General features: G+C 29.5%; 7 protein-coding genes across 7 annotated transcripts; 5 read left to right on the top strand and 2 right to left on the bottom strand.

Annotated features, from left to right (window-relative positions):
• Nucleotides 1–443: 443 nt before the first annotated feature.
• On the top strand, nucleotides 444–10,370 carry FG386_002644 (uncharacterized protein; the record flags this gene model as incomplete). Its single annotated transcript, XM_067342093.1, has 1 exon — nucleotides 444–10,370. One exon carries the CDS (start codon nucleotides 444–446, stop codon nucleotides 10,368–10,370), a length of 9,927 nt encoding a protein of 3,308 aa, XP_067197698.1.
• Nucleotides 10,371–10,514: 144 nt separating this feature from the next.
• FG386_002643 (uncharacterized protein) lies at nucleotides 10,515–11,108 on the top strand (the record flags this gene model as incomplete). Its single annotated transcript, XM_067342092.1, has 1 exon — nucleotides 10,515–11,108. One exon carries the CDS (start codon nucleotides 10,515–10,517, stop codon nucleotides 11,106–11,108), a length of 594 nt encoding a protein of 197 aa, XP_067197697.1.
• Nucleotides 11,109–11,138: 30 nt separating this feature from the next.
• FG386_002642 (autophagocytosis protein) lies at nucleotides 11,139–11,864 on the bottom strand (the record flags this gene model as incomplete). The annotated part of the gene is made up of 1 exon (XM_067342091.1): nucleotides 11,139–11,864. One exon carries the CDS (start codon nucleotides 11,862–11,864, stop codon nucleotides 11,139–11,141), a length of 726 nt encoding a protein of 241 aa, XP_067197696.1.
• A 107-nt stretch (nucleotides 11,865–11,971) lies between these two features.
• FG386_002641 (uncharacterized protein) lies at nucleotides 11,972–14,608 on the top strand (the record flags this gene model as incomplete). The annotated part of the gene is made up of 1 exon (XM_067342090.1): nucleotides 11,972–14,608. One exon carries the CDS (start codon nucleotides 11,972–11,974, stop codon nucleotides 14,606–14,608), a length of 2,637 nt encoding a protein of 878 aa, XP_067197695.1.
• A 1,336-nt stretch (nucleotides 14,609–15,944) lies between these two features.
• Nucleotides 15,945–16,112, top strand: FG386_002639 (cytosolic serine hydroxymethyl transferase; the record flags this gene model as incomplete). The annotated part of the gene is made up of 1 exon (XM_067342088.1): nucleotides 15,945–16,112. One exon carries the CDS (start codon nucleotides 15,945–15,947, stop codon nucleotides 16,110–16,112), a length of 168 nt encoding a protein of 55 aa, XP_067197693.1.
• Nucleotides 16,113–16,279: 167 nt separating this feature from the next.
• FG386_002638 (uncharacterized protein) lies at nucleotides 16,280–16,702 on the bottom strand (the record flags this gene model as incomplete). Its single annotated transcript, XM_067342087.1, has 1 exon — nucleotides 16,280–16,702. One exon carries the CDS (start codon nucleotides 16,700–16,702, stop codon nucleotides 16,280–16,282), a length of 423 nt encoding a protein of 140 aa, XP_067197692.1.
• Nucleotides 16,703–17,286: 584 nt separating this feature from the next.
• On the top strand, nucleotides 17,287–17,772 carry FG386_002637 (uncharacterized protein; the record flags this gene model as incomplete). Its single annotated transcript, XM_067342086.1, has 1 exon — nucleotides 17,287–17,772. One exon carries the CDS (start codon nucleotides 17,287–17,289, stop codon nucleotides 17,770–17,772), a length of 486 nt encoding a protein of 161 aa, XP_067197691.1.
• Between the last annotated feature and the right edge of the window lie 1,145 nt (nucleotides 17,773–18,917).

Below are 18,917 nucleotides of genomic sequence, written 5' to 3'. Positions count from 1 at the left end.
GATATTGTTAAATTTTTTTAACCATAATTTAAATATAACCCGTGTTAATTTTGGAAATGAAGAGAGTTAGAAGTTTATTTAACGAAATATATTTACATCAAAATGTGAAAGCTTTAGAAACATTTAAGATTTATCAATGAATTCAAATGTAGGTAATTCAAATGATTTGAAAATTTTGTATGTGAATAAGGTCTCATTCCTTAACAACGAATATGGGCGGTGTCAATGTCTAATTCTTGTGCTCTGAGGGGAAGTGAGGGGTTAAGGTATCAACGACATAGAAATGAGTATTTTCAAAGAATAGGTGTTGTATTTTCATTTGTTATAAGATATAAATCATAATATTTATACAATAAAACTAAATATATATTATTCTGTTTGTAAATATAAAGCCTCTTGGGTAATCACCAAACGCGAAATTAATAGTTTTCAGATGACTAGGAATGGATTCAGCGGAAATATTATTTTGCTTACTTGATTCATTAGATAACTGTGATTTAGCAACGGAAGCATCCGTATATTCTACAGTGGTAGATTTTGCAAAAAGCAATACATCTTCTTCAAATTGTGTAGGTTTAGTTTCAAATGCAATAATATCATTTTTACAAGTAAGCCATACATCAATAAATCACCAACTTAGCTTGTTGAGGTTACTTTCACTAATAATATCAAGTTATGCAATTTCTGATGACGTTGTTCTGGAGAAGAATGACGATGGTGAAATAGTTAATAAGCTAGAGATAGTTAATGCTACAAATTTCACAATTAATGAGATTTCACAGGAAGATGTCGATTTTTTTGACAATCTTTCTAAGTTTATAGTAAATGAATATGTTTGTTTAAAACAGACTGATCCAAGGAGGGTTGCATTACTACAAGTAATCATTAGTTTAGTATTTTTGATTCCGGAAAATCTAGTGGAAACTTTACTCAGAGTAATTCAAGACACACGAATAAGCAATAATGGTGGTATTTCATCTATTCTTGTGGCTATTTCTGCAATATCGAAGATGTTCCCAGAAATTGTTAGCAAGAAGGGTCATGATATTATTGTTGAGTTACTTTCCTTGCTACATAAAGTGGCAAAAAATGACTCTTCCTCAAAAAACATACTTTCAAATAATATTTCTCGAGTTGAATTGGTTCGTTGTCTTGCAGGTGTAGCAGACGCTCTTAGGTCGAATTATATAGAAATGAAATCATTTGCAGGGTTGGTTGGAACTGCATTTGATGCTCTTTTAAACGATTGGGTTCCAACAATCCAGAAGGATAAAGATGTGTTTTATTTATCATTTCCAACTTTAGAGACTCTGGGGCACTTGGCACAGGTGATAGACGATGAGCAACTTATTCAACATGCTCCAAAACTACTTTCAGTATATCTTCAAATATTAAACTCTTTGTTAAGTAAGAAAAATAAGTATTTTCCGACATTGATTTCTACCTTTTCCGAAACTTGCAAAGATAGTGAAGTTAAGTTTGATGATTTACTTCCGAATAATATATACACATTAAGATGGAGACAATATCATTCAACGGCAACTTCTGTAATATCACCTCTACTTACAAATAAGTCTGAAGTAATACCCTTATCGCTTCATTATTCCATTTTATCAGGATTCAAATTATTTTTAGATAGATGTCACACGGTTTGTCGTGGAGTCTTTGAAGACCAGAACAATAATAATTCATTGTTTAATGTTTTAATTCAATACTGCGCAACATTTCACAGGTTGTACGCACCTGCAATATTACCTGGATATATAGCACATTTAAATAATGATGAGGAGGTCGTTCTAGAAAAAGAGTTATTTGAATCAGAAAATGGTTATTTATGCAATTGTTGGAATTATTCTGCAATACACGATATTATAACAACACATTATGAACTTATTCTTTGCTGGAAGACATTAATTACACAGGATTTGACTAGAGAAACAGCTTTAAAATTCTTATTTGACAATATAGACATTAAATCTGCAAATAGATTGTCCTCGATGTTTGTATTTAGGCACATTGTTGTTGACCTTCCATTTGAAAAGTTAAGCAATATCAATGGTAAAATAATTACAATTTCGGAAAATTCAGACACTGCTCTAGGGAATTTACTATATAGACTTGCAAGAACAACTTTAGAACAAGGATTGGATTACTGCATTGCATTCATCCTTTCAGATATAATATGTGAACTTGCAAAATACAAGTTTTTACACATAGGATCTTATGAGCAATCTGAATTAGATAAGAAAAATTGGAGTGCTGAAGAGCTGTCATGCAGCAAATTCACTTGGGTATCTCCCTCTCCTTCTTCAGCAGAAATGCTTACATATTTTCTTAGATTATTGGCAGTTCCAGAATCAAAAGCAAAAGGTGAACACATGAGACATATTCAAAGGCATAAAAATGATCACTTAAAAAATAACCAGAATAGTGAAGGGGTTCAAATGCCTGTAATATATCCTCCGAGTTTATGGGATCTGAGGAATAATGCTCAATATATACTATCAGAAGAACTGACTTCTTTAGTTCCAGATCTTTTATGGCCATTGCTAATCGATGCAGTTAATCATTTGAAACTTGGATCAGCAATGCCAATAGTTTGTGAATCCCTGTGTAAGTCTTGCAACAGTTTGTATGAGAGATCTACTCCTGATGTATTTTTTAGCGCATTCAAACATCAAGGTTCGCAATATTTGAGTGTTAGTGATCCATACAAGATTTTTGTTTGGCTTTGTATGTATGCTCATGATCCATATGTTTATAATGGAATTTTGGCGTACTGGTCTCTTAGATGCCTAAAATGGATTGCCCCAATGATAATGCCTTCTGTATATTATAATTGGTCATGTTTACCCTCTCAGAAACTACAGAATGTAATTGAAATAGCTGAATCTGTAATAGTACCAATTAAAATTGCTGATTGCAATTTAAATCGAAATGAATCAAATGATTATTCAACGGTCCAAACAAAACATGATTATGTTAAATATTGTGAAACTCCTTTGTCATCAAACATAAACATTGATCTTTGGTTTACACTAGTTGATGAATGTATTTCACTTATACTTTCCGGGATGTCTGGTTGTACTTCGGAAATGAATTTTGATGAAGAGGATAATTTTTGTAGTAGAAAAACTGGATCACAGAAATACAAAACTATTTGTATTAATTTGATGGGAGTTCTAAATGCCATTTTCTCTGCATGCAAGGATATTAGGTCAGATAAAATTCAAAAAAACTCTGATACTCCAACTGAAATCCAAAGAGCTGGGATGTACTCATCATTAGGATTATTATTAAGAGAAGTGAGCAAAGATGAGTTGTGTATGGATTGCATCGAATCATCTGATCTTAAGTTGGTTATTGAAAAATTTATTTTAAAAATTTTGGATGGAGTACTCATACCTGAATTGGCAACATATAACGATTCGAATGTTACAGGAATTGTTTCTTCTGCGGGAAACACTAATAATTCTGTGAATAGAGTTGGAGATGATTTTAAAAATGATATACTTAATTCAAATGATATGTCACTTTTAAAAGATTTGTCTAGACATATTTCTGATCTCCAACACTTTTTTCATGCAATAGGGTTAAATACTTCAGTTCTACAAACTAGTTGTGGTAGAGGCATTGGATATGCCAGCAGTAATAATCGCCATTTTATCCTAATTTCAGAGTATCTTCTCGAACTAATAAAATCAGATTCAGCCAATAAAAGATCAGGAGCATTTAGTTTTTTTGGTAAGTCATTGGCAGTACTTCAAGCCGAACAGTTACGTTCGGCTTTATTGTTATCTCTTGGGCATGCAATAGGTGAAACAAGTATTTCTATTTTCAACTCCTCAATTGACACTATAAAAAGAATACTTGCTGTATTGGAATCTGCAATTAAAGAGGAGAAAGAACCATTGCTTCATTGCTCAACACTAAAAGCAATACAGGTAGCATTTAGTGCATTCTCACTCATAGAAAATAACGAAATAACTCTATCGTCGAGAATTAACTCCATTATGAACAAGTCTCACTCTGGGGATGGGTTTAGAATATTTGGAGAACATTTAAATTCAAAGGATGCCTCTATAGAACTTTTTAATTCTTTCAGAGATACAATATTTCCATACATTTTAACTACTATAGTATTTTCTGAAACAATTGAACTTCCACCTGTTCCACTTGACTCGACATTATTGTTAAAGGCAGCTTCGGGAATGCCATACAATACTTCCAGTTCAATTTCCTCCCAAAGAATTCATACTGATCCTTCTGGACCTTATATTAGAAGTATGGTTAAGTACAGAGATATTTCAATTAGTAATTTAGATCTTATGAGTATAAACGACTCAGACTCAAGCGGAAATATAAGCGGCGATGAAGCTCAATCTAGAAGTCACTCAATGAGAATAAGCCGAAACCCTGGTTATAGCTACCTCGAAAAAGACTATTTGTTATTTGGACCTTTCAATTTAACACTTGCTGTACTTTCCGTACTAAGTGATAATCCATTGATGAGTTCAGATAATAACTCTGACATTATTTTATCTGAGGACTTTTTAAAATTACTGATGAACGGCGGAATTTCAAATGCTTCATTAAAAAACGTCTCAAATCTTGGATATATGAAATCTAACAATTATAAACTTGGTATTAATGATAAAATTAATTATGTGGACTGTAATTTTAACTCAGAACCTACTAATAGTATTCTGGACAAGTTCTCAAATGATGGTGGTTCATTGAGTAAAGCAAGTAAAACTAAGTCAAATTCGATATTGATTAGCTCTGATACAATTAATGAAACAAATATTGAGTCTATTTCTCAATCTCATTTAAAATCAAATAATAATCAAAATTTAGTTGGTGAAATAAAAGAGTATAGTGCTACTAAGGAGCTTAAGACTAACGAATTTAATTCTGGAAATGTGCGAATATTAAACTCGAGAACTCATATTAGTCACAAAAATAACAAAAACCAACCTTCCTCATTGATTTCTCATTCTGTGGGATCATGTATTGCAAATCAATCAATATCTGCTGGTAACATTCCAATAAATTCGTTTTCTACGAGTAACAACTTGGGGAGTAGTAATTTAAACAATACAAATAACACAAACAATTTAAGCATCAATAACAATAATTCAACAGTTTCTGTAAATCCAGCAACGTTCAATAACCTTTTGTTATATGCTCTTGAAACTTTAATATCACTTATTTCGTTCCCAAGTCCATTAATTCCTCAACATATTCCGTTGGTTATTAACTCGTGTTTAACTATTTTGGTTTCTGTCTCTTCAAGAATTAAATTTAGATGTATAAATGAAGATTTTTTGTCTGGAAGCCACACGAAGAATTACTTTAGCCACGATTTGATATATGAATCATTTGGAATAATAGATGGTGGTTTCAAATTAAAGGAGATGATGAACATTATAGAAGATACATTGACTCAGACAAATTCTAGTGACGTGTCTGCGTTTAGTATTTTGGATTCATTGGATCGCCTATATTTGAATATATACAAATCTCACATGCCTTCTTGGGTTGGACTATCTCATTTACTTGAGGGATTATTGGGATTGGGAGCTACGGCAAACTCTCCGGTATTAAGATGTTTATGTATACACATAACATATTGTCTGGTTTGTGAGGCTCCACTTGTTGAAATATTAAAACATACTCAAATAGATATTAAAGATGGGGATTGTGTGAATCGTAACAATTCTGATATGGTTTTACCTCCAAAGGGAACATGGGTTTCGTGGATGCATTGTGTGGCACTTATTTTAGGAAGGACATGTGATTCTTGTATATATGTAAGATTAATTGCATTTGAATGCATCAAAGAGTGTATGAAAAGATGTGTCTGGACACAGAGTATTGACCTCTCTCAACTTAGAACTTTAGAGTTTGAGGATGAAATAATTGAGACTCTTAAGTCTATAAATAGTGGCCAATTAAGAGCAGTATTAATAGGAAATATGGAGATATTTGGAGATGAAAATCGTAAAAATAGATTGTTTAGTGATAGGGATGCAAGTTTTTCCGATATCCAGTCAATGATTCTACCACATACATATTTAAATTTACTTCTTAATCTCGCAAATAATATCCCAGCATTTTGTTTACGTCCTTTGTGTCAGCATATTTTACCGTCTTTCCATGATGTGGACAGGGTTACGGCGTATTCAAGTGTTGAAACGGTGAGGGTATTCTTTGCAATTAATGATCACATTTTAGAAAGTGAGTCGTTTTCAACTAGAATAATCTCGTCTTTATTTGAAGAAATATCAGCAATAAAAGATAATGAATTGCAACATTTCGTTTACCTTTTGATAAGAAATGTTGTTTCAAGACAATTTCAGTCGGGAATCAATGAAATATTTAATAAATGCATTCAACCTCGACGTTATATTAATTACGGACATCTAATAACCGATAAAAACGAAGAATATGTAGAAAACATTATATTAAGTAATTCTGGAGGAAAGGAAAGTGAATGGACAACAATAGATATGATTGACTCTGTAAAAGATTCAGTTTTAAAACAATCAGATAAAAATTCTAATGAAAATGAATTCAGGAACATTATTAATATTATATGTACGGTAAACCCTATTTATTCGAAAGCAATTTCGTACATTGGTAGAGACAAAGTTCTTCTTTTAGAGTCATTTAGGTATCTTACAGATATATTAAACAACACAGAACAAAAATACCACGACATTATGGAAATGAATGAAAGGCTATGTTTAAAAATTGCCTCATTAGTCAAAATTGATTCAAAAGGAGGATTGTTAGCAAATATTTTGGACCAAATGAAAGACTCGTTTTCACCAAATTTAAATGTTTCATATCCTCTGAATATAAGTAAGTCAGGAGTGCATCAGTTTCAGACTTATAATGAACTTTTTATCCCAATATCAACATTATCTTCATTATCGAATGAACATATTTATTTACGCTCGAGTACACTTACACTTGACATTTTATTACAAACAAATGATTCAGGTATAAGGATTATTGCGAAAAAGCATTTCCCCGAGTTGATTTCTACGTTATTGTTAAGATGTTGCTCAACATTGGGGTATATTAATATGGGAGCACTGGAAAGTAGCAATACATTGAGATCCCTTTTCCTGGCTTTATATGATGTAGATGCATTATTAACTTTTTTTGATGCAAATAAAATTGAACTATCCCTAATTAGATCTGATGAATTTGATTCGGCAATAATAAAACTTTTGTGTTATATATTTACTCAAAGACCAAGTATTTCTAAATCAGTTTTTACGTTTATAAGGCCATTCTTGGATAGGGTTGACTCAATTTATAGTATGGGGGCGATAATTCTTTTGTCACCTGTTCCTTTGGGTATTTATATCAATGATTTTTCAAATTCTTCAAAGATTGAAGATAAAAAAGAAGAGTTAATTGGATTGTATGACCAAGAATTGCTTGAAGCAGTATTAAATGTGATAAAAATTTCGAATAATCCTTACGCGAAAAAGAATGGATTTGTATTCTTTCAATGGTACTTTTGGTTTTGTTTAGAGTCTAACATATTCCCAAAAGAAGAATTTATATTAAAGTACATTAATATTTGTTTTATCAACGTCATTGGCAATTCTACGTTTAAAAATGATATTAAATCAAGTAACTTAGGGGAGCCACTAGAAATTTATAAAATTGGAACTTGTGAGAAGAATATTAATTTAGATTTACATAGCAATAAAAAAACCGATCTTTATAAAGACATTGATTATTACTCTTCTAATGATTATTCTAGTGGATGTTTTTTTGGTGAAAGAGATGGTTCCACAGATGAAGGTAATTTAGGAGTTTTTTCCTCTGTTATCAATGATAATGCAAAAAAAGATAAAATTGGAGATTTAATGGTTTCTACTAGTTTTATTGACTCGGAAAGGAAATCCGATGATTTAAAATCGTCAATTAAAGAAATAGAAAATGAAGTAGAAACAACGATGTTGAGTAGTAGATCACTCATTAGGGATTTAATACGGGAGTGCATTATTTCACTGAGATATTTGGTTTGTATCATATCAATTATGGATTTAGGTTTGCCACTATTATTAATACCGAACCATCCACCAATTAATTTGGAATTTAAAGCAAATACAAATATTTTTATAGAAAATAAGTCCTGTTCTATTTACATGTTATTTATAACTTATCTTTTTTCCTCAAATATAAATGATAAAATGGGACACTTTAAACAAGTTATTCTTAATTTTGGAGAAAACAAAATAAACATAATTTCTGAGATATTTATGGATTTTATTACGAACAGTGATTTTGGTGTTCAGGTTACAACTGAAAAATTGTATCTATTGTTGGATATTTTGATACTCATTAAACGGAAATGGGGAATTTCAAAACCAGACAAAAATGAAGTAAAATTAATAAAGTTGTGTGCTAAGAAGTTACTAATTCCCTTATTGGTAAGGTTGGAAGAACCAACACTAAAATTAACTAGACCCGTTTGGAGGGCGATTCAATTGATATTATCAATAATTTTAACAGATTACGAATGGAATAATGTCGTGAATGAGATTAAAAAAAAATTCATTTTAGATGGTTTAATTGTCAAAAATTCGATGAGCTCGCCATTGTCTGCTACAATGAGCCCTTCATCATTCAATAAGAGGAAACTTTCTAAATCATTTTCCGGATTTGCGGATAAAAACTGCTGTTCAGATTCCATAAGAAAACAAGAAAGTAAAAATCAGGAAGAAAAATGTACTTTTGATATAAAAAATGTCGATTTATTTACCTCTCCATATAATTCATCAACAGATAATGATGGATACAAGTTCATTTTACCAAAGAATTACAGAAGAAACATAAATAGTTTGACTGAATATTGCAACTTTATTGGTAATAGCTCTTCTGATGATATAGAAAATAATTTTAATTCCTTTAATAAATTTGTTCAGATTAAATATTCAGGTGAGTGCGAATTTTTGAATAGATTTTTGCTACCCATTTTAAATCCTGTTGAAACTAACAACTACCAGCAGTTTTTAAATTGTATAATACCATTCATTATTTCATCTGATATTTTAAGAGATACTTCTGATAATTTAAAACATGCCTGTAAATTGTCTGAAAATTCGACAAATAAAGTTTCAAACGTTACTAATGATGGACTTTCAAATTTAAGTGAAGAGTTGAACATTATAAAGAATAAAAATATTTCAAAGTTAGATATTATTAAACCAACATTAAAGGAATTAGGAAGAAGAATTGAGGATTGTCACTTGTATTTAAATAGATGTCGTTATTATTTCCCTATAGAACTCTGGGAAATAACCGAAACAACATTTTCTACTATACCGAAGGAACTGGATAGAATAAGGAAAGAAGCGGAGACACAACACTTGTTATTTAACCGTAATATTTTCGGTGAAATGGTTAATAATAATATTGGTTATAACGAAGGAGTGGTCGGTACAGTTTTTAATAAGAGTTTTTTGAATAAAGATTTAGAATTTCCAAGTAATTTTCCGGAAACAGGTTCATCAAGGAGCAGATTTTCTTTTAGTTACTCTCCTAGTTCTGGAATTATTCCAATTCCAAGCTTTGCAAAAATTGCCTTGTCCCATTTTAATACACTTTGGGGAACTGGGAAAAATACAAGTAACAAGATTGAATCAGGTTCACACGAATGTCATGATCCAGAAATTTTGAGTGTTAATTTATCTGTTGAATCGATGGTTGCGAAAAGGAATATTTTAAATTTGGAAAAGCCGAACAATCCATACGTTGACTTTAATAAAGAAAGGAACAATTTGACTAATGAACATAAAACTAATATTTTAAATGATAAGAGTAAAGATAAAAAGTCAAATTTTGGTCCTCTTGTTGGTATCAAGTTGCCTGATGCGCTTTCCCAACAACTAGATATAAAGAAGATGGAGCTTATTTCTGAGTACATAAAATATCCTGCTGCATTAAGATCACTAGAGAGATATTACGAAAAAAACGAAGAAACAAAGGTTTCAGTGGAAGGCACGTCCGCAATTTTGGCATCTACATTCATAAAATATATATCTATTGAATTTTTCCAGCATTTATATACTTCAGAAACGCTCATGCTTCTAGCTTATAGAGAAATATACGATTCTGGTAGTTCAAACACAGATGGAAAAATGGATGAGTTGAGAAATGGAGAAGCTTTATTAGAGAACGAGATTTTAATGAATACGATTGACAAACTCCTCTCACTTGAGTCTCTGATCTCGGCGATTTGCAAACAAATATCTTCATTTGTCGCTCAGTCCCAATCTCCAAGTAGACATAGATTTGCAAAAGCACTTGCTAACTTGGTTTATATTTCATACAAGCCGTAAAAAAACTATATATTCTAGTTCTAAAGTACACTTGAATATTAAATCATTTTTTTTTTATATTCAAGGCACCTTTAAAATTAATTGGGAGGGGGTGAGGGGAGAGAAAAAGGGAACGTGAAATTATAGATATTTCGTTTCATATTGATGAACGATATTTTAAGAGAATACTTAAAATATTTAAATGAAGCTATTTTAAGATGTGAGGAAATCGTTGAAAAATACAGCTTAGTAGAATGTTTAACTCTTAATGAAAGGAAAAGAATATTCGAAGTTATTGTTCATTTTGAAAATTTGAGGTTGTGGGGAAAAAGTGTGTTATATGGAGAAAATGACCAACCATACAATGAAAACTCTAACTGTAGTTCAGAAGTTCATAATATTAAAGAAATTTTGACCGCTAAGTTGGGATTGGGAAATCTAACAGAAAGTGAATTGGAATTAGGAGATGAACAAGTTTTTGTTGTTTCCAGGAGAGAACTACCGATGTTGTGTTGTTTAACGCGAGAAACTTTTAGTTATCCGGTCTCCCACAGATACGAAAATTCTGATAAAACACTAAACATATGTAGAAATCATGTATTTGAAAAGGAAGCAATTTTGAAATATTTGGGTAATTGCAAAAAGAAAGCATGCCCAATAGTTGGCTGTGGGTATCTAGTAGTAAAAAAGTATTTAAGGAAAGACAAAGAGATAGCAGAGCGAATATTTGAAAGTAGAGTGAAAAGAGAACAGATATAACCACTAAAATTTTATTTAGGCGTTTAAGTATTAATAATTATCCTGACTTTCGTATTTGATGTCTATATCAATAGTATTGTCTAACTCTATCGAGGGTATTACAGTAGTTATGAATTTTAGTAATACGACAATAGATAGGTGTGGGGGATAGTATCTAGACATTCTTTTTAATATTTTTGAGTGGTTACAAGGATGTATAGAAATACACTGAATTCCATTCGATGGATGAGGATCGATAGTTACTGTCTTTGTTGTGTAATCACTAATGATATCTTGTACCATTTCCTCGGTGCTCAATGGTGTTCCATTTTTGTCAAATCCTAGTAACCAAATTCTAGGGGTTTGGAAATATTTATCGTACGTGATACTAATATCATAATATCTTAATTCATTATCCGCTTCATTTTCCAAGTTTTTTGAATCACATGGAGCTAGCCACTCTGCATTCTTAGTAACTTCATTTACAAAAGAGTTTGAAAGACCTAAATTAGATGAATTCAGTCTTTTCCTGCAAGGCAAATTATCTATATGTAGATATTGCTTATTTTTTGGAAGCCATTTTACTTCGTACCCTTCAGAGGCACTTCTCCAAAACCAATTAGGAAACTGAAGGACGAGGTAATCTCCAGATTCAACGAATTCGTTAGGAGTCAGTAATCCATGACTTAAATATCTGGAATTTGAATAATTTATGGGAATAAAACCACCAATTATGCTTCTTAATTGATCTGCAATTCTATGCCTAATAGAAAACATTTATTCTACGTTTTTTTACTCTTCCATACTCGTAAAATACCGGCATATTTACAGTTTTTTTTTTTTTTGAAATTGAAAAATATTTAATGTAAATTAAAGTAAAAAAAATGTTGAATATTATAAAGACACAACTTAGGGATCCTTTTTATGGGTCCTTAATTAATAGAAGTGATTTAGAGTCAGAACAAACTTGTTATTCATGTTATTCAAATTCAGGTAGATTTATTCTAATATTTAGAAATAGATCGGAGTACTTTGATAGTGGATCTATAGTTATATTTGACCGGATTAATCATCACTTTACCAATAGATACTTTAGTAGTGCGATTAAATCAATAAGAAGCGTTATCTTCTCTGAATATAACTATTGTAATTCATATAAAAGTCTTGAAAATTGTTCATTTGATTTAAGTGACGTTATTATCATAAGAAGTTTAAACGGTGGGTTTGATATATTGGATATTTCAAACAACATTACCATTTTGAGCAATTGTTTTTTACTTCACGAAGAAGAAATAATTAGTGCATCCGGGTTTTTTAATAATGGTATAATTATTATTTCATTATTAACAAATAAAGGAATTTATTTGTTATCAAATAATAAATATGACTCTTTTGAAGAATTTTCTGCAACAGATGGATATGAAAAAATAATTGAAAATGATTTAGAAGTGAAAATAAGAATAACTCACTACAGATTAATAATCTCTAATTTTACTGGTAACTTATCTTCCTGTTGTATTTCTAAGCTAGGAAAGCTTTATTTTTCGTGCAAAGATGAAATTTTTAGTTTATGCCTCCCTAATAATGAAGAAGAAAAATATTCAGATTTTCAAATAAGACAGGTTTACAGAATACATGAAATTAATGAAGAAATGAATATTCAAATAACAGATTTAATTTGTTACGAAACTAAAATTAATGAAGACGTATTCGAATTGATGTATATCATCTTTGAAGATGAGAATACATGCCACCATAAGAATCTTTCGTTGTTACAAATTTCTGCTAGTGAGAATTACGAAAAGTCCCAATATTTTTTTATTTCTGAATTTGGTAGAGGTTGTACCCATATTCTTACTTATAAACTTTTCATTGATGGACAAATTGGCGTAATTTGGGAATCGAATGGCCAGATCTATATTAATATTTTCAATCATTTATTCTATGATAATAAAAAAGAAGCTCTTAAATATAGTGAACATCTTACCACAAGTGAGACAAGTAAATCAAATTCTTTTCGTGATTTCACATCATTGTTGTATGGAGATGCTCCACTAATATATTTTAGTGATACAGACTTCAAGTCATCGAGTCAAAGAACAGACGAAATACTTAAAATACATGGTAAAGTGTTTTCAAGTCACCTAAATTCAAGAGATATTGAAAAAGAAGAGATATATATAAAACAGATTGTTAAATCAATCACAGTGGGAGAGAAATACAATTGTAATGATTCTATGAAAACTTTATGTAACATATTTAACTGTAATATAGATAAAGGCAGTGTGAATATTAACCCTCTTAAAGGAATGAGGAAATTTATTTTTGTTGGAAGTCCTATTTTTTACTGCCCAATTAATGGTGTTCAAAGCAATGATAATATTACAAATCTTCCAAATGACTGGTATAGCAGTATTACCTTTTCAGTAGGTGCGTTAGCAGGAGAAACACTTGCTGGGTTAGCTTTTTTTGACATTAATTACATTTGTTGGTATCAAGGATTGTATGAATATTTGGTTAATAATTTGGGTTCGATTTTGAAAACTCCACAAATGCACCTCCCTATATTGAAGAGGTTGACATTTCTTAATTGTAACTCGAACTACTCTAAACCAACTTCTATTTGGACCTCATTAAATTCAATGAAAAATGTCGAGGATTACAAAAAAATTAATAATAAAGATTTGGAATTATTATATAGTATTATTGACTTGTATATCAAAAATGGTATTTACTTGGAACTAATAAAATTCACTAATTCTTCAGTTAGTAATTTTATATATATATTATATTCATGGTCCAATTGTATGTTCAATAAAATTTATAATTCCTTAAATGAACTTACGAAGAATATTGAACCAGTATTTGATAAAAAGAATTTTTTATTAGAGGAGCAGAGAAATATGTTGTATTTAATAACTAAACTTTCCATACTTAGCGATGACCAAAAACTGCTAGTTTTGTTTTTGTCAAGCAATTCAACCCCTTTAAAGTCAATCAAATCTATAGTTTCTTTTTTATTTACTGATATCTCTAAAAGACATAACCATGAAGAACTTAAGAATTCAATTGTCAATTTTTTTTGTTTGATTAAAACTCTATTAGATTGGAATAACTTTCAGGAAATATTCTTTCCTATTCTTTCTAAATATCAAATTGAAGATAATAACATTAATATATATCATGATGAAAAAAACGATTTCCAAGAACAACTTTTAAGCATGTCGATTAATTGTATAAAGGATTTAAATATATATAATGAGTTTCAGATTCTTAGAAAAAAACATAAACATTCAAATTGGAAGGTGATGGTATCAACTGCATTTTTACTCGAGTCTTTTATAAAAAATAAAGAAAAGATAGTGGATTCAGTCACTAGTGGAGTAATGTTTAATTCGACTCTAGGAGAAATGAGAATAATGCAAAGTATCATTAATTTTATTAAGAAGAGATATAATCCTTCTGTTTATCCTTTCCTTTTTGCAACGCAATCCAAAACCACATTAAATTTTCGTTATTAAGTTGTCTTTATAGATGTTATATCAGCTTCCAAAACTATAATTTTTTTACATTTAAGTTGAAGTAGGCTGTTTTTTTACACAACTTTTTTTTTGTGTGCGAAGCTATATAGACCCTCTCATTTTTTTTTCTCTTTTCCTTTCCCACAAACATTGTAAAAAAGTTAATCATATTGAAGTTGAAAACTAGATCCATAGATTGTTCCACAACCCTTGATTAATCTCTTCAAATTGTTTGTTTTTGGTAAGTGAAGTAAATGCAGGAGTTATTGTTTAACTATGATAGATCACTGAAGGAATTTGACCCTCTCATGTTTGAATTGTTGCAAGAGGAATACAATAGGCAATTTAAATGACTTTAAATGATAGCTTCTGAAAGTCTTGTTTGAACAGTATATTAGTAACTTTGTATTCAATATTTTCAATGTTTAATAATGATAAAAAGGACTATTCAAACTCACCTTCTGTATTTGATTGAGGAGTTTGCTAAGAGAACAATATAGGTGTTTTATTTAGATCCACATATTTGGGGCGTAATGTAAGACCACGTAGCGGCTCACGTGCAAACTTTGCACCCTAAATACAATTTTAAATTAACCATATAGAACAATAAGACTATCACTTCAACATGGTGAAAGTTTAACTCATGGGCACTATACAAATATAAGGAAAGTAAACTTTTCCTATTGCTTATTCGAATCCTTTCCATGTTTAACATATTATAATAGAATAATTGATTAAGAGAAATTAGAATAGAATAAAATTCTATATATACAAACATAATTATTGTCTGAGCAAGTAGATATCCAAGTGAATAAGTTTTAAGAGGTTTATAGAAATTTGTGATAGAATAGAAGGATATTTAATGGTAGATATATCACATTATTCTCCCTTGATTATCGCACAAAAATATCCTTTACCAAAAGATTATGCTGACTTTGTTACAAGCACTTCTCATAAAACATTAAGGGTTCTAATATCAGGTTTAATTTTTTTTTGAAAATCTATTGAACAAGACATTCAGGAGAAAATGAACTATTCTGTAACAGGTGAAATTCAGTCTGGTGTTCACTAAAATCAGATTTATGCATTGTATACACAATTATATCAAATCATAAACTTGGAAGTGGTATGCAAATGATGTTATTATTAACTCAAAAACATTAGGTATCAAGTTAAAAAAAGCAGGAATATAGATACTTATTGATTGAACAAATTGACATAAAGTAATCATTAACACTATGTCAATTAATTTAAATGGATATAAGACAGAAAAAAACACTTGATACTTGCAAGAACTCGACAGGCAGGAGTTCAAATGCCGTCTGGCGGAAGAACAATGAATTGCAGGGGTGTTATGTTGGGTACTGCAACACTGACAACAATAGTGTTTACTTCTAACGATATCAGGTTTGTTTCGAAATTGATATCTCAGTATTCAAATATTCCCTCTATTATTCAAACAGATAAAGAAACATTAGTTCAGTTTGTAGATAAAATCAAATAAAACGGTTAAATTGAGATGATAAAAGGAGAGGTAGCCGAATTAGCATCCAAGTTTTAATTGAATTGATATATATTAAAGATAAGAATAATGAATTTCATTTGAACTAGTTTACAAACATATATTCAAAGTTAATTTATTAGTTGAAAAAGACACCTTCAGAATCTTCACTATATTGATTCAGGAATGTTAGTATTTGCAGGTGAATCTGACATACTATTACTCATTTCAATGTTTAGTTGGGAGTCGAATATTGGTGAATCATTTGAATGCATAATATCACTATTTGATATTGAAAGCTGATCTATTTCCATTTGGTCTTCGTCAGATGAGTTTATTTGCGTCAAATTTTTTATAATTCCAAGTGAACATGAAGGAAACGAATTTATAAGTTCTGTTTTCTCTTTGTTTATTTTGTTTATCATCGAATTAATATTTTCAATTTGAGATCTGATATTTTTTTTAAATATATTCTCATCATAGTTGTATTCTTCTGATTCTGTAATTAAACAAAATATCTGTTCATCTTCTTTACTTTTATATTTTCCACCTTCGTGAATATCAATATTGTTTGTTATTTCCCAATTTTGCATTGTATGGAAGAAGTAGTAATTAACGCAACATTAAAAATCATAGACTTACATAAAACTGATTGAAAGATTGAAAATAGTACTTTTACAAAGAGATATAAGTAATTTTTGATATAAGTATTTACTATTATTATATTTCCTGAGTTTTAGTGCCCCTTTTATATAATAAATATTTCGACAACAGTTGTTCAGTTGTAATTACTCTAATGGAATATAACAATTAATTTAAATAAATACTGAATTAAATTCAAGAAAATAAAATGAATATATTGAATAATAGTTGTTCATTGACTAAAAATATTGGTGATATTTTTACTATGAGTTATGATCTTTCAAAGAATTGCTTGCAATGTGATAAAACTAAAGACAGATTTACCGCCAATCAGTAACTTCGAAAATTATGTACCTCACATGGAAGTTAAACAATAGGATAGAATTAGAATAATACAGAATCTCTGTTTTTGAATGGTAGTTTAACTGATATATAATATTCATAATTAAGAATTTTTTCTTTCAATTTTATTATTGAATTATAACATTTACATTTTTTACATATAAAATGAACTATTATTGAGAAACATAGTCCAATGAATAATGAGAATCTATATACTTGTTTGAAACGTGAATTCAATAATTTGAATGAAACTCTTGTTAATGAGGGAATAGATGAGATAATATGTCGTTGCTTTAATCAGGTTAAGGAAAACATAAACTATCTTGACGATAACTTAAATGAGGAGAAATTCGATTCTTTAAATAGCAATAGTAAATACATTGATAGAACTTTTAAGATAAGGGAAACACAACAATTGTTTAAATATTGCATATTATTATTGGAGAGAGAAGTTAACATTAAGCCTCAATACAAATTGATTCTAGAAAATTTACTGAGTCATTTTCAACGTATATTTTTAACAGAAGACAAATACTTACATAGATTCACTCAGAAAAATAAATTTTCTTCACAAAATTCACTCCTATTATCAACAGGTTCACAAATTTCTGTTCCAAAACCATGCGATTTAGAAGAAAAATTGTTACACGAACAAAACAAAGGTAAGTATCAAGTATAAACTGATATAATGAATATGTTAATGCATATTTAAACTTCAATTAGAAATTACAATGATTAATAACTCAGCAGAAGAGTTGCGAAAGATCCAAAGTATATTGATAAATGAAATAGGAATTCAGGGGAAGTACATCAATTTGGTTGAAAACAATATTAAAGACGCAGTAACTAACACAGACGATTATCATTTATTACGTGAAATAATAGTATCATCTGAAAAGAACTGCAAAATAGAGAAGGTTAAGTTTGCTCTGAAAGTAATATTTATATTATTATTACTTTCTATATTTTATTCTTTATTATTCAAGTAGTAAACATTAATGTATCAAATATCTTCATGATTTTAAATTTTTAGTTTTAATTTGTTGCTAATTAATTTAAGTTTTTATTTCTGTGTATATCATTTAATACTTTACGTATGTTTATACAAATTGCTCCAAAAAAAGATTATTCTATTTTGATATTTGTAAAATAAGTCTTATAAATAATTAGATCTGAGGATTAGATTTTTTTTTTATTAAATTATTCTTGTTGTTATGACTGGTTCAAACAAAAATATTGATAGTTGTTTAAAATTATTGAAAGGAAAGAACAATATCGAAACAAACACTTAAATTTACATTCAATGAGAACGTAATTATGAACTCAGGAAACGAATTATTATGAAATGTGCTTAAAAATTAATATCCAGGTTACTCACGAGCCAAGCAATATACATGAAAAGTTATTATTGAAAAAATAGAAATAGTTCGTACAAAAAGATTGAGGGAATTTTTTCACCTTGAAAAAAGTAACTATAAATGGTTATTTAATGCTTAATTTTATAGTTCAAAATATGCAAGATTCGTAATATGTATGGGATCTGTAGAAAAAATGAGTATAATTATTGCTTTTTTTTTGTGAAGAAAAAAAGTACATTAGAAAAATATTATCAGATTTATTACTTTAATATGAATAGTAAATGTAATGGATTTCATATTAAAGAATTAAAATTGAAACTTGAAATAATTGAACCAAATAACTAATTTTGAGTCAATACACAAAATTTGTAAGAAGTTATAAATTATTTTAACGATAGACATAAGCGAAACAACTATTTTAACTTCTGCAAATAAATATGGAAATGAGGATTCCTACCTATTTAAG

The sequence above is a fragment of the Cryptosporidium ryanae genome (assembly GCF_009792415.1).
Source record: "Cryptosporidium ryanae isolate 45019 chromosome Unknown contig_5, whole genome shotgun sequence".
Taxonomy (NCBI): Eukaryota; Apicomplexa; class Conoidasida; order Eucoccidiorida; family Cryptosporidiidae; genus Cryptosporidium; species Cryptosporidium ryanae.
This window is presented reverse-complemented; position numbering and strand designations above follow the sequence as displayed.